The sequence below is a fragment of the Aquarana catesbeiana genome, linkage group LG03 (genome assembly GCF_042186555.1).
Source record: "Aquarana catesbeiana isolate 2022-GZ linkage group LG03, ASM4218655v1, whole genome shotgun sequence".
NCBI lineage: Eukaryota > Metazoa > Chordata > Amphibia > Anura > Ranidae > Aquarana > Aquarana catesbeiana.
The window spans coordinates 126,800,417-126,817,072 of record NC_133326.1 but is presented as its reverse complement, the minus strand read 5'-3'; the positions used below and the strand labels follow the sequence as shown (position 1 = coordinate 126,817,072).

General features: G+C 46.0%; 1 protein-coding gene across 4 annotated transcripts in view; it reads right to left on the bottom strand.

The window, feature by feature from the left end:
• KTI12 (KTI12 chromatin associated homolog) overlaps positions 1–16,656 on the bottom strand; it is an 83,656-nt gene that overhangs the window by 22,535 nt on the left and 44,465 nt on the right. For all 4 annotated transcript variants that reach the window (XM_073619188.1, XM_073619191.1, XM_073619190.1 and 1 more), the window contains exon 6: positions 4,348–4,427. In XM_073619188.1, the coding sequence (XP_073475289.1) occupies positions 4,348–4,427 (80 nt within the window). The remainder of the gene's footprint in view (positions 1–4,347; positions 4,428–16,656) is intronic.

The following is a 16,656-nucleotide window of genomic DNA, read 5'->3' as shown; positions in this document are numbered from 1 at the left end:
TTCTGATCCACCCTATAAGGGACGGGCCAAATCCAAATTTCTCCAGCACACGCCACATATAGCCCCACTCCATGCTATCAAAAGCCTTGGATACATCGAGGGTCATTAACGCTCTCGAACCCTCATTCTCCGTTGGAGACTGTAAGTTCAAAAACGCTCTTCTAATGTTCAAGCTCGTAGATCTATTGGCTAAAAAACCCGCCTGGTACTCATGAATCAATTTATTTATTTATCAGTGCATAGGAGAGAAATTGGTCTATAAGCGGCCACGTCCAGGGGGTCTTTCCCTTCTTTCTGTAGCACAATGATTGTTGCTTCTAGCATTGATGCAGGCAGCTGGCCCCCCCCTCAAGCGCCCCACCCAGAGCTTTTGGCAGTTCAGGGATCAACACTTCGCCATAGTGTTTATAGGTCTCAATTGGAAGACCATCAGGCCCGGGTGACTTGAGGCTTGCCATGCTCGCTACTGCTTGATGTAGTTCTGCTACAGTTATTGGGGAGTCTAATGTGACCCTTTCTTCTTGTGATATGGTGGGGATCGACAGCCCCCTGAGGAAGTCCTCCATCTTAGCCTCCTTTCCCTTTTTCTGAGAGGAATAGAGTTTTTTATAATAATCCCTGAAGGCTTGTACTATTTTTGGGGTGCTTGATACTATATCTGCACTCTGCAATCTAATGGCGAGGACCGTGGATGGAGCTGCATTTGATTTTACTAGCATAGCCAGTGTCCTTCCCATTCTCTCGCCCTCTACCATAGATTCCTGTCTCTGAAGTAGGCGCCTAGTCTCAGCTTTCTGTATGGCCACTAGTTTATACACTTGTTGTTTCTCTTGCCAAGTGCTTTCCGACTCCGGGGTTGGATTTCTAATAAAGTTATTTTCGGCCTCAAGAGCGTCCCTCAGAGAGCTCTCTTCCTCACTCCCAGCCTCTTTATTGAATTTAGCCATCTGCTGTATTAGGACCCCTCTAAGAAAAGCCTTGAGGGCGTCCCATAGCACAGGGGGGGACACCGTTCCCTGATTGATCTCAACAAACTCCCTTAGGGTGGGGAGAATCCCATCTGATTTTTTAATTACTTCAAACCAGTACGGGCTTATACTCCAACCCTTCCGGGGTCTAGGTTCTCCTAGATTTAGTGTAACCACCATGGGGGAATGATCTGAGATGCCTCTTGGCAAATACGTTATTTTTTCTAGCATCTGGAGTGCCGTGTCATTTCCCAGGACTAGATCTATCCTTGAGAGCGTGGAGTATGACGCAGAGCAGCAGGTGTATTGCAACACGCCTGGGTTCCGCACCCTCCATAAATCTACTAGCCCCACTTCCTCCAAAAATAGGCTTAACCGGCTCCTCCCTGAATCCTCTGAGCATTTTCGTAGCGGGAATCTATCCAGCCTTTTGTCTAAGACCTCATTAAAGTCCCCTACAATTACAATCGGGACCTCTTTTTTATCTAGCAGAAATTCGTTCAATTTAAGCAGGACATCCAGATTGAAGGGCGGAGGGATGTATATATTTGCCACCACATACATGGCACCATCAATGGAGCAGAGTAGAAAGATATATCTACCCAGTTCGTCTATACTGACCTGTCTGCAGGAAAATTTCACCCCAGCTTTCACCATGATATGATGCTCTCCCCCCTACTAAAAAAGGAGTGGAGCGCGTGAAATTGGTGTAGAAATTTTTTCATCTGTAACTGCTGAATGGTATCCTTGGTTAGGTGGGTTTCCTGCAGACAGACCAGGCCTACCCCACATCTCTCCATCATAGAGAACACTGCCAACCGTTAACTCATCCACTAACACCACCCTTTTACACCAAGTCTTCCCACACACCTCCCCTCATGCAGACAACTATGTGCACCCATCCCCCCCAATCCCCCAATTAACAAAGACCATTAGCAGATGGCAGGTAGGGGTGGAATATTAAGGAACACAACCCACAAAGGAGAAAAAAAGAAAAAGTAAAGATAAAACCCCTATACCTCCCAATACCCTATCGTAACACCCTATTGATACACCAGCCTATTGCATCTTCCCTATTCCTCTACATGAGATTCGTAATTTTTTCTCTATTGTCTTCAAGCCACTTCTCAACCCCAGCAGGAGAGTTGAAAAACAGAGTTTCCTCCAGGGCCGTAACCCGCAACCTTGCCGGGTAAAGAAGGGCGTATGGCAGCTTAAATTTTTGTAGATTGCGTTTTGCCTGGGTGAACTCTGCTCTACGCCTCTGCAGATCCGGTGAAAAGTCAGAGTAAAACGATATTTTTGCGCCTTTAAAGAAAACCTCCCCTGCCTCCCTGATCTTCCGTAACAGAGTCACTTTATCCTTGTAATTGAGAAATCTCAAGAGGAGGGGTCTAGGGTGCCCCCCCTCCGGCGGTGCCCTGAAGGGGATCCTGTGAGCTCTTATAATGGCAAACGAGGCCGAGAATGATTCTTTCCCAAATAGCTCCCCCAACCATTTTTCTAGGAACTCAATCGGGTTGGCGCCCTCGCTTCTTTCAGGTAGTCCTATCAGCCTCACGTTATCTCTTCTACTCCTGTTCTCCATCTCGTCCAATTTAGAGGCTTGTTTGGATATCTGTTCCTTCAACCATTTTATTTCTTTGATTATTGGGGATACATTATCTTCTGGCCCACTGATTCTTACTTCCAGGGCTGTTGTTCTCTCTGCCGTTTTCTGTAGATCTTGTCTGACCAGTAACAGGTCTGCTTTAACACCTTTCATCTGTTCACAGAGATCTTTAAGCGAGCCGTTACACGCCCCTACAGCCATGAATACGTCCGTTAAGGTTGGCTCTTTATCCAGGGGCAAGTTTGGGTCGCTTATTGGCTCCATATTCACATTTATATTTTGTTCACTTAGCCCCAGACCTTTATTACTATGTATTTTAGAAGGCTGGGTAGCCGGCGCAACCCCGGGGGGCTGTGGATGAGGCTGACCCTGGCTTTTCCTATCCGATGCCCCACCCTGTTGTGACTTCAGCTGTGCCCCCTTTTTTTAGAGGGGTCAGAGCAGAGGCATGAGCATATTGCTCCAATTTTGCTGCCTCCGTTGCTGCTGCGGCGTGCTGCGAGTTTTTCTCTTTAGAGGAGCGTAGGTTCTGCATCATTTACTCTTATATGTATACTCTTATAGCAACAGATTAGTTTCCGTCAGCATCCAAAAAGCCCAAGAGGGTCTAAGGGGGAGACGAAGGAAAGGAAAACCTATACACCTATCTGCCCGTTGTGCAGAGAGTGCACCACAATGCTTTAAAGAGTAAAGTGCCCGAAGCAAGACAATACTCTCCACCCTTATACACCCCAGCCGCGTTAATCGTCAGTACTACTCCCCCACCAAGCTCCACTATGGAACGCAAAGATTGTCCAAGGCGGCTCAAGTAGGCACCAACAGTATACAATGGCTGGGGTACACCTACAGCAAATCCTGCCCCACCACCAAGCCTGCCGCCCTTACAGTTGCTGAAAAAGTCCAGAGCCTTTTGCTTTTGCTAGTTCGCGGGTGATAAATAGAGGGTAACACCGCCTGAGGACGGGAGGATGGAGGGAAGATGGAGGATTAATATTCTACCCTACTACTCCCAAACCCAACCTAAACTCAGCACAAAAAATATGAGCGATATTTACTCTCAATATTATGTCTTTTAGCTCCCGAGTATTGTGCACCCGCCCAGCCAGTCAAACAGGGCACTGAAACGCCTAGGAAGCTTGTGTTGTTTGTTTGTTGTTAATACAAGAATGTCACATTACCAGGTGTTGAGCCGGTCCAAAAAGTATCAATAATACTATGTTTCTTAAGCAGACTCTTTAAGCAGTCTCTGACTTACATATCAATGTCGATACCTGTACATACATACTGTACCGCTCTAGAGGTCTTCGTTTTTTATGGCGCCAAAAGAATAAGGGCTATTTGCCGTTTGTTTCACTCCAGAGCATAGCAGAGTGTAAAGGGTGACGTCACGCCCAGGATTTTTCCTCTGCATACACAGCCCACCATGACATGAAAAGAACCAGCGGGGGGAGTGACGAGGCAAGGCACGGGATCACCAGGTACTCTCTCCGCGCTCTATCGCTGCATCGTCCAGCCCGCAGCGAGCCCTGCTTCTCCCGGCCAGCCGTCCGTGTGTTCGTAGGGGAGCGGGGGTAGGGTAGAGCACACAGCGTCCTCGCTCACACACACTCCATGCTGCGGCTCAGCACACACCCGCCCATCCGGTCACGCCCTGAATTTAGCCCTTACTATCACTTAATTTAGTATACAAATCAAAAGATTATATCCTACATAATCACAGATTACTTTTTGGATTGCCATGCAGGTTCACAGGTCCCCAACACTTACATGTCTTGTGTATATTGCTCATCTGGCCGTCTGTCCCGATTCCAGGTAGAACTGACATCTGGGGCTGTCACACAGTGGATCTGCAAAAACACAGAGTATTCAGTTCAGAGAATTTCATTATCACCCTTCACAGTGTCCTGTAAGCTACACCTCCTTAGGATCAGAAATACCTCGAGAAAAAAAAAAAATGGTGCTCATTACATCTAAAAAGTTACACAAAGACAAGATGACACAGTTCTATAGATAATGCAGGTGCTAATAGGAAAATCCATTGTAGTCAGAAAATCAAGTGGAAACCTTAGATTTATTAAAACTAATTTAGAGGTCAAATATTTCACACCTAGACAGGAATTATGAGCACAAGTAATACAAATTTCATTTTTTATCATAAGAATCCTTACAGTCTAATACTTTACCCTGAGTACCGATGAACCAGACATTTCTGACATGATTCACAGACACTCATTTTCAGGAACTCCTAAATCCCATCACTGAAATCATAGTAATTGACAACAAAGCCTGACACCCCCACTAAAGTAAACATAACATTATTATGACATAAACACACATCTGATGAATAATAGCTCAGTGGAACAAAGCACATCAAGATGATATACTTCAAAGAGATTGATTTAGAAAACGGAGGAAAAAAGAATGGTATTGTGTTGACAATAGTACTAGATTCAGAACAGACTCCTATCTGCTTGCTCCACCTACCCGTTAGCATTGGTTGAAATTTGAGCAAAATCTTGCTTGCTCACAGGGTATTGTGAGCTTCACCCTAAAGTGGAATGGCAGAAAGAAGTATCACTCTACTGTAAAGAACTGCTTTGGTAGAATAGCAGATGTCTAACTGCACCTTCTTAGCACGTCTACAAATTGGCTAACAACTGACCAGAATGGGGGAGGGGGGGGGGGTTAAAAGTGCTTGTGTGAATGGGAGATTTTTTTTATCAATCGGCTAGCCATTCACCTATGGCCAGTCTTAGGCTTCATGTACGCTACAGCTCCAAAACTTGCGTTTAGGAGCTTTTAGCATTTTTCTTTCCCAAAGCTCCTAAACTCAACTCCATAAAAGCCCTTGTCAATGTATACATACAGTGCCTTGAAAAAGTATTCATACCCATTGAAATTTTCCACATTTTGTCATGTTACAACCAAAAATGTAATTGTATTTTATTGAAATTTTATGTGATAGACCAACAGTTGCACATCATTGTTAAGTGGAAGGAAAATGACCCAATCCCAAGTTTTTTTGCCAACTCTAACAGGTTTTCTTCTAAGATTGCCCTGGATTTAGCTCCATCCATCTTCCCATCAACTGTGACCAGCTTCCCTGTCCCTGCTGAAGAAAAGCATCCCCACAACATGATGCTGCCACCACATTTCACAGTGGGGATGGTGTGTTCAGAGTGATGGGCAGTGTTAGTTTTCTGCCACACATAGCGTTTTGCTTTTAGGCCAAAAAATAGGATTTTTATAACAGCTTACCTGTAAAATCCTTTTCTTGGAGTACATCACGGAACACAGAGCACCATAGTAATCACTATGTGGGTATATAGGCACCTTCAGGTGATGGACACCGGTATACCCATTACAGGAAGTTCACTCCTTATATACCCCCTCTCCTTCTACCAGGAGTAACTCAGTTTTTGTAGCAAAGCAATATACTTAAACCCCAAAAAGAGGGGAGGGACCTCTGTGTTCCGTGATGTAATCCAAGAAAAGGATTTTATAGGTAGGCTGTTATAAAAATCCTATTTTCTTTATTGTACATCAAAAGACACAGAGCACCATAGTAATCACTGTGTGGGACATCCCACAGCAATGCTATTTGAGGGGAGGGAGACACAACCCCTAGGGCACCCCCAGACTTGAGGACCTATACTGCCTGCAGCACACTGCGCCCAAAGGTGATATCCTCATGCCTTCTTACATCCACCTGATAAAACTTGGTGAATGTATGTACTTATAGGTGTGCGCAGCAATAGCATTAGGGTGTGCACCCCAAAGCTCAAGCACACCTTCATATGTGTGTATGTATGTATACTGACTACATTGTGCTCAGCCCAGCTTCCCTTCTCCTGGTAGGATAAAGTCAGTCCCAGACTGCAGGCTGTGTTTTCTCCTGCCTCTCCTGCCCGCTCCAGCTGCCACCACTTCCCGTTGTAACATCAAAGCACGCTGGGGAAGAAGGTGGGTACAGTGTCGTTGCCATTGGTTAAGGGGGTATAAGAGATGCACAGCAACTATAGCCTCTGGCTTTTTACAGACACTGCATGGTTGGCAACCTTGGTGATTAGGGTGTGCTCAGGCACACCCGGCACACCCCCTGCGCACGCCTACGTATGTACTGAAGACCAAGTTGCGGCCTTACAGATCTGAGCCATGGAGGCCTGGTGACGCACTGCCCAAGAAGCACTAACCGCCCTGGCAGAGTGCGCTCTGACTTGAAAAGGTGGAATCAGTCTTCCGGACCTGAGCAGGCGTCTTTAAATAGACTTTGATGGCTCTCACTACATCAAGACAATGTAGTGACCTCTCTTCCCTGGAACATGGTTTTGGAAAAAACGATGGCAGGACAATATCTTGCTTCAGGTGGAAACCTGAGACCACTTTTGACAAAAAACCTGGACGAGGGTGCAACACCACTCTGTCCTCATGAACAATCAAGTATGGCTCTTTACAAGAAAGAGCAGCCAATTCCCTCCTCCTTGCTGAGGATATAGCAACCAAGAACACCAACTTCCTTGTCAGAAGGACTAAGGGAATATGCTGTATCGGTTCAAATGGCTGTTTTTGTAACACTGACGAAGTTCAAGTCCCAAGGGCTCAAAGGTGATTTAACTGGCGGATTAATCCGCATCACCCCTTGCATAAAACCCCGGACTAAAGAATGTGTAGCAAGCGGTCTTTGAAATAAAACCGATGAAGCTGAGACTTGGCCCTTAATAGTACTCAAGGCCAACTTCATCTCTACCCCTAATTGTAGAAAGGCAGAAATTCTGCCTATAATATACCTCCAAGGGTGCCAACCCTTGGATTCACACCAGGAAACATAAGCCCTCCAGACTCTATAATATATGGTTCTGGAAGCTGCATTAACCAAGGTAGAGATAACTGACCCGGAAAGCCCACGTTTCTTCAGAATGTAGGTTTCAATAGCCAAGCCGTTAAATTTAGCAATCTTAAGGTAGGATGGAATATCGGCTTTTTTTCCATCTTGATCCTGCAAAGAAGTCGTGGCAGCAACTGAATAGGGGGGAAAGCATAAATCAGTGAGAACTGATCCCACGGGGTCACCAACGCATCTGTTCCGCATGCGAGTGGATCCCTTGTCCTGGACACTAAGTTGACTAACTTCATGTTGAATCTGGACACCAGAAGATCTATGTCCGGAGTCCCCTATCTTTGGCAAAGAGCCCAAAAAATGTCGGGGTGAAGGGACCATTCCCCCCGGGAAAAACTGCTGGCGACTCAGGTAGTCCGCGTGCCAATTCTCCACTCCCGGAATGAAGACTGCGGACAGGCATGGGATATTCCTTTCTGCCCAAATTAGAATATGGTTCACCTCTGTCTGCGCTGCGAGACTATTGGTGCCCCCCTTAGTGATTGATATAGGCCACAGCTGTGGCATTGTCGGATTGGATCCTGACAGGACAATCCCATAACCTGAAAGTCCAGACCTTCAGAGCCAGATGCACTGCCCGAATCTCTAGGATGTTGATGTGCAAGGCTCTTTCAGTTCTTGACCACTGTCCCGGGCAGTTGTCTTCTCTAGTACTGCTCCGCAGCCCGAAAGGCTGGCATCTGTAATTACCACTTTCCAGATAACTGGTCTGAAGGATTTTCCTTTCAGTAGATTCTGGGTTAGGAACTGCAAATAAGGCTTTGGGACACCCTTGGGGACAGCCGCATTGGCAAGTCTAAAGCTTGAATTGCTTTGTTCCAAGCAGACAGGATACTGTTTTGCAACAGTCTTGAATGGAACTGGGCATAGGGAACCGCTTCGAATGAAGCCACAATCTTTCCTAACAACCTCATGCAAAGGCGAATGGAGGGATCTCCTTTCGACCTGACCATCCGCACCAGCTCTCTTATGGAGTTGATTTTTGCCTGAGGCAAGAACACCTTTTTCTGGGCTAAGTCTATGATCAGGCCCAAATACTCCAGCCTTTTTAGCGGTTTTAAGGAAGACTTCTCTAGGTTGAGAATCCAACCCAGACCTTTCAGGTAACTGGCTGTAATGTGTACACTTTGCTCCAAACGAGCCACCGACTGGTCTATTAGCAATAGATCATCTAGGTACGCCAAGATTGTTATGCCCTGTGCCCTTAACCACTTGCCGACCGGGCCATAGCCGAAAGACGGCAACAGCGCGGTCGGCTAGTTCTGGGTGGACGTCCATGGACGTCCTCCCAGAATACTGCTCTCGCGCGCCCCCTGGGGCGCGCACCCGAGAAATTCCGTGACCGCCGGGTCCAGAGGACCCGGCACATCACGGATCACGGTAAACGGCCGCTGATCGCGGCCGTTTACCATGTGATCGCTCCGTCAAATGACGGAGCGATCACATGTCAACAGACCGGCGTCATGTCATGACGCCGGTTCCTCCCTCCCCTCTGTGTACCGATCGGTACAGTGCGAGGGGAGAGGGGGAGGGATCGGATGGCAGCACCGCTGTGGGCTGCATGTGTAGTGCCCACAGCGGTGCTCAGTGACAATTGCAGTCACATCCATCCATCCCTCCATGCTCAGCCATCCCTGCATAATACCCTACAATACTCTGCATAATACCCTGCAATACTCTGCATAATACCCCGCAATACTCTGCATAATACCCCGCAATACTCTGCATAATACCCCGCAATACTCTGCATAATACCCCGCAATACTCTGCATAATACCCCGCAATACTCTGCATAATACCCCGCAATACTCTGCATAATACCCCGCAATGCCCTGCATAATACCCCGCAATGCCCTGCATAATACCCCGCAATGCTCTGCATAATACCCCGCAAGGCTCTGCATAATACCCCGCAATGCTCTGCATAATACCCGGCACTACTCTGCAATATACCCGGCACTACTCTGCAATATACCCGGCACTACTCTTCAATATACCCGGCACTACTCTGCAATATACCCGGCACTACTCTGCAATATACCCGGCACTACTCTGCAATATACCCGGCACTACTCTGCAATATACCCGGCACTACTCTGCAATATACCCGGCACTACTCTGCAATATACCCGGCACTACTCTGCAATATACCCGGCACTACTCTGCAATATACCCGGCACTACTCTGCAATATACCCAGCAATATACCCGGCACTACTCTGCAATATACCCGGCACTACTCTGCAATATACCCGGCACTACTCTGCAATATACCCGGCACTACTCTGCAATATACCCGGCACTACTCTGCAATATACCCGGCACTACTCTGCAATATACCCGGCACTACTCTGCAATATACCCGGCACTACTCTGCAATATACCCGGCACTACTCTGCAATATACCCGGCACTACTCTGCAATATACCCGGCACTACTCTGCAATATACCCGGCACTACTCTGCAATATACCCGGCACTACTCTGCAATATACCCGGCACTACTCTGCAATATACCCGGCACTACTCTGCAATATACCCGGCACTACTCTGCAATATACCCGGCACTACTCTGCAATATACCCGGCACTACTCTGCAATATACCCGGCACTACTCTGCAATATACCCAGCAATATACCCTGCACTACTCCGCAATACTCTGCAATATACCCTGCACTACTCCGCAATATACCCGGCACTACTCTGCAATATACCCAGCAATACTCTGCAATATACCCCGCAATATACCCTGCACTACTCCGCAATACTCTGCAATACCCCGCAATACTCCGCAATTTTTAACCAGTTCCCGCCCACAGTCATATGACGTCCTTGACTTTGAGCGGGGATATCTGAATGATGGGTGCAGCTACAGGCATCATTCAGATATCAGCTTTTTTAGCCAGCGATTTCCTACACCATAAGAATGATAATAGCGGCTGTTCCACTGCTTGATCGTTCTTATGGGAGGCGAGAGGGGACGCCCCTCTCTTCCCGCCACCCTCCGGTGCTTCTACCGACTCACCGCTATGATCGAAGCCAAGATCGTTTTCTTTTTTTTTTTTATTTCAGGCACAGCCTAGAGGTGAGATGTGAGGTCTTATTGACCCCATATCTCACTGTAAAGAGGACCTGTCATGCCATATTCCTATTACATGGGATGTTTACATTCCTTGTAATAGAAATAAAAGTGATCAAAAATTTTTTTGGGGGGGGAAAAAGTGTCAAACTAAAATAAAAGTAAAATAAACAATAAAAAAAAAAAAAAAATTTTTAAAGCGCCCATGTCCGTGTGCTCGCATGCAGAAGCGAACACATACGTAAGTCCCACCCACATATGAAAATGGTGTTCAAACCACACATGTGAGGTATCACTGCGAACGTTGGAGCGAGAGCAATAATTTTGGCCCTAGACCTCCTCTGTAACTCAAAACATGTAACCGGTAAAAAATTTTAAAGCGTCACCTATGGAGACTTTTAAGTAGTGACGTTTGGCACCATTCCACGAGAGTGTGCAATTTTGAAGGGTGACATGTTAGGTATCTATTTACTCGGCGTAACTTCATCTTTCACATTATGCAAAAACATTGGGCTAACTTTACTGTTTTGTTTTTTTTTAAAGCACAAAACTGTTTTTTTTCCCAAAAAAACGCGTTCTAAAAATTGCTGCGCAAATACCGTGCGAGATAAAAAGTTGCAACAACCACCATTGTATTCTCTAGGGTCTTTGCTTAAAAATATATATATATATAATGTTTTGGGGTTCTATGTAATTTTCTAGCAAATAAATTATTTTTACATGTAGGAGAGAAATATAAGAACTGGCCTGGGTGCTCCAGAACGCCTGGAGGTGCTCCGTGCATGTTGGGCCTCTGTATGTGGCCACGCTGTGTAAAAGTCTCACATGTGGTATTGCCGTACTCGGGAGTAATAGCAGAATGTTTTTTGGGGTGTAATTTGTGGTATGCATATGCGGTGTGTGAGAAATAACCTTCTAATATGACAATTTTGTGAAAAAAAAAGAAGAAAAAAAAAAATCTTGATTTTGCAAAGAATTGTGGGAAAAGATGACAATTTCAAAAAAACTCATCATGCATCTTTCTAAATACCTTGGAATGTCTTCTTTCCAAGTAGGGGTCATTTGGGAGGTATTTGTACTTTTCTGGCATGTTAGGGTCTCAAGAAATTAGATAGGCCATCAGTACTTCAGGTGTGATCAATTTTCGGATATTGGCACCATAGCTTTTGGACTCTCTAACATTCACAAAGACCAAATAATATACACCAAGTTGTACTTATTTTTACCAAAGATATGTAGCAGTATAAATTTTGGCCAAAATTTACGAAGAAAAATTACTAATTTGCTAAATTTTATAACAGAAACAAAGAAAAATTCATTTTTTTACCAAATTTTCAGTCTTTTTTCTTTTTTAGCGCAAAAAATAAAAAACCCAACGGTGATTAAATACCACCAAAAGAAAGTTCTATTTGTGTGAAAAAAAAGGACAAAAATTTCATAGGGGTAAAGTGTTGTATGACTGAGTAATTGTCATTCAAAGTGTGAGAGCACCGAAAGCTGAAAATTGGTCTGGTTAGGAAGGGGGTTTAAGTGCCCGGTGGTCAAGTGGTTAACCTGGCTAGAGGTGGGGCCAGCACTTTTGTGAACACCCGGGGTGCTGTAGCTAGGCCAAAGGGCAAGGCTACAAACTGAAAATGCTGCTGCTCTACCTTGAACCACAGAAACCTTTGGCAAGCGGGAAATATAGGGACATGCAGATATGCATACCTGATGTCGATAGATGCCAGAAGTTCTCTTCCTTTAGGATTGAAACCACTGACCTGATCAACTCCATGCGAAAGGAGCGGATCTTCAAGAAATGATTTAGATTCTTTAGATCTGGAATGGGTCTGACATCTCCATTCGGTTTTGGTACCATAAAGAGGTTTGAATAAAACCCCAAACCTTGCTTGTATGATCACCCCCTGAGGCAGTAATCGGTCTAGTGCCGAAACAGAGATTGCCTTTTCCCTGGATCTTTGGGAACGTTTGACCTCAGAAAACGAGACGGTGGAAACTCCCGAAATTCTAGTTTGTATCCTACAGACACAGTGGAGATGACCCATCTGTCCTGTATTTCCTCTTGCCAGACTTCTGAGTATTGCAGAAGTCTTCCCCTCCACTCTGGCGAGAGAGGACGCTCCTTCATAATGAGGCTTTAGAACTCTGCTTTGCAGATTTCTAGCCCCAGGCCTACTTTTGTGCCTGGGCCTGGGCCTGACCCTGAGGTTTTCCTCTAGAGTCTGACAGCAGAGGCCGTCGCCACTGCCTAGAGGCGGGAAGCCCCTGGTGCAGGGGAAAGAGTCCGCTTAAATGAAGGGCGTTTATACTTTCTTTTGGCAAAAGAGTACTTTTCCCACTAGAAATCATCTTGATGTATTTGTCCAAATCATCCCCAAACAGCCGTTCCCCATGAAAGGGAAAACCAGTCAGGAGCCTTTTGCAAGGTGCTTCGGTTGACCAAATTTTTTAACCATAGGATCCTACGCATGTGTACTAGCACAATCGCAAAGCGGGGGGACGCCTGGTGAATAGAGTCTTTCATGGCGTCTATAGCAAAACAAAATGCTTTTGGTAGTTCGGCCAATTCCTGGGCTTGTTGTGCATGGACCTCTTTAAGGGCCTGTCTAAACTGGTCCTTTAGGGACTGACAGATGCCTATTGCAGCGACTGTATGCTGAGTAATGGCCCCTGCCAAGGAAAAAGAGGATTTTAACAGGAATTCCAACCTTTTATCTGTTGTATCCTTAAAGCGGAGGTCCGCTGAAAAAAAAATATTAAAAGCCAGCAGCTACAAATACTGCAACTGCTGACTTTTAATATATGGACACTTACCTGTCCAGGGAGCCCGCGATGTCGGCAGCTGAAGCCGATCCGTCCTTCGGCTCTCGGCTGCTGCCGCCGCCATCCTCGGTAAGGGAATAAGGAAGTGAAGCTGTGCGGCTTCACTTCCTGGTTCCCTACTGCGCATGCGTGAGTCGCGCTGCGCGTCCTCTCAGGTCACTGCTGTTTTCTGTGTCTCACAGAATACAGCGGGGGAGGACGGGGTAGGCGCCGGAAGTGGCATAGGTCACCGCAAGCGCTGCGGTGATCTATGCCAGGAAGTGGGAGCAAATACCTGTATTATACAGGTATCTGCTCCCTCCTCCCCCCTGAAAGGTGCCAAATGTGACACCGGAGGGGGGGGAATCCAAAAAGTGGAAGTTCCATTTTTGGGTGGAACTCCACTTTAAGCATTTGTGTATTGTCTACTGGACAAGTTAGACTTTTATTCACACTGGAAATCGCAGTGTCAACTGCTGGTACATTCCATTTTTTGGTGAATTTCTCCTCCATAGAGTGCTGTGAATCTCTTTGGAGGGAGAAAATGCTTATCTGGGTGATCCCATTCAGCATAAATAAGTTTTTCTAATAAAGCATGGACAGGAAACGCATGAAAAGGCTGTGAAGGTTTTAAGGAACCTAAAGAAGAAACAGAACTTTCAGCTGACTCCATTAGGGGTAGCTTGAAATAGGAACGAACCATCTCCGTAAGAGATTGTACCAGCAATTTATCAGATTGCGAGACTGAAAAGGGTTCATACACTGTTGTCTCCTCTGAAGAGGAGTCATCGGTTTGTCCTTCCTCCTGATCGCCTGAGGGTAACACCTCTTCCTGTACCCACTGTTCCCTTGGTAGGGGATCTGCGGTGGGGGAGGGGGATCTAGCACGCTTCCTATCCTTTTGGATGGAGGATGCGATTAAAGCCGCTAATCTTCCTTCTAGGCCCTGCAGGGTGGAGGAAAATGCATATTCAGTCACATATACAGGGGCTGAGGTGTGAGAAGCAGCTGCACCACCAATTGGTTCCAATGACTCACCCTGGCTTGCCATATTTTTTTTGTGGTGTCTTTTTTGGAAGCTATAGTGCTAGCACAAAAGCAGAGGCACTAAGTAAATGCACTATTTGCTGAGCAATAGTCTAGCAACACAATGATGCTATAAAGTTCAGCTTGATGCTGAGTAAAATTGTATTCCCTGTACTGGAAATGCCTGCATGCATCCCTTACATGCCCCAGCGCTCCTGTGTGTCAGACTTCCATCTCTTCAGTTGTGATCGATCTGATAGAGATCTCATGTTTAATGAGAAGCGTCTGTTTAAACTGTATCTCTGCTCGTATCCCCAGCGCCTACGTCTGCTCCACGTGGACATTACGTCCTTCACGCGGTGCCGTGCTTAAGCCACGCCCCGTCGCAAATAATCCGCCCCTCCCCTCTGTTTCAAATTAACAGCGATCTGCGCGTACGGACGGCATTTGGAGGGGAGGCTCTGTCCTCTGTAAAAATAAAAACAAGTATGGACAGGGTTGGGGGGGGGGGGATAAAGCTTATGGGGGGGATATTTCAGCCGCTCCATTATTAGCATAAAAAAGGCTGTAAGGAAATACAATACCGGGAAGCCGCCACCGCACCCCCTCGAGGGGGTGGGGGAAGAGTACTAACACTGTTGTACCTCCCAACCCCATTAGTTCCCCCAGGGGGAGAAGAACATGTCATGATTAAAAAATCCCCCCTGGCTGCTGAGACCACACATGCTGTTTTTAGCTGGACTGACCTGACTGGGAAGCAACGTATCAAGGTATGTTCATTTACTCCCTCTAGTGGAGACTTTAAGGCATAACAACATTTTACTCATGGAAGAAACAACCATAGGTGAGCGTTTTACAGTTCCTAGGCTTCTTCCCTTACCATATCCTCGCTGCAGGATACTGCTGTAACAGACAGATCAAAACTTCACCCGTCACGGCGCTCTGCGTTAGCAAACCTTCAAGGACTGGGTCTCTTTTATAGGTCCAGCTGTGCAAAAAGAGGCGCTACAGGCAAAACCTTGTGCTGCGTATACGAGGCCCGGGTGCCATCCACCTTGGCCTCAGTGGCACTTTGGATGGATCCGGTCTACGGAGGTTGTTTAAATCCAGCACGGATCCCTCCTGGAGCTCCTCAGAGCACATCTTCACTCGTGACTAACACTTTAGACACTGGCGAAAAAACTAAGGTACTCCTGGTAAAAGGAGGGGTTATATAGGAAGTGAACTGCAAACGGGACTTCTTATGGCTTTCTTTCAACAATGGCTTTCATCTTGCCACTCTTTCATAAAGGCCAGATTTGTGGAGGGCACGACTAATAGTTGTCCTGTGGACAGATTCTCCCACCTGAGCTGTGGATCTCTGCAACTTCTCCAAAGTTACCTTGGCTGCTTCTCTGATTAATGCTCTCTTTGCCTGGCCTGTCAGTTTAGGTGGACGGCCTTGTCTTGGTAGGTTTGCAGTGTGCCATACTCTTTCCATTTTCGGATGATGGATTGAACAGTGCTCCGTGAGAAGTTCAAAGCTTGGGATATTTTTTTAATACCTAACCCTGCTTTAAACTTCACCACAACTTTATCTCTGACCTGTCTGGTGTGTTCCTTGGCCTTCGTGATGCTGTTTGTTCACTAAAGTTCTCTAACAATCCTCTGAGGGCTTCACAGAACAGCTCTATTTATACTGAGATTAAATGACACACAGGTGGACTCTATATACTAATTAGGTGACTTCTGAATGCAATTGGTTCCACTAGATTTTAGTTAGGGGGGTATCAGAGTAAATGGGGCTGAATACAAATGCACGCCACACTTTTCACATATTGGTAAAAAAAATTGAAAAACATTTATTGTTTTCATTCTACTTGACAATTATCTGCCACATTGTGTTGGTCTATCACAATAAAATACATTTACGTTTTTGGTTGCAACATGACAAAATGTGGAAAATTTCAAGTGGTATGAATAATTTTTCAATGCACTGTAGGCTTTTACCAGAGTTTAGGAGCTGCTGCAGTCAGGGGAGCTTCAACCTCCCTCTGCTAAACGCAGAAGAATCGCGTTCAGGAGAGGAATGTTTTGACCACCGGAAAACGCAAACCGCAGCAAAATCACGTTTTCTCATGGTCGGCGTTCTAAGTAGGCTGTTTGTACATGAAAGACAAAACCAGAGAAAATTCCCAGCTCAACTCACAAACCAGTCTGCTTACCAACCGAATTAACCTGTCCAACAGCATGCGTTAAATATAGGGGTTTAGTTAGCACCAATTTGCAAACGC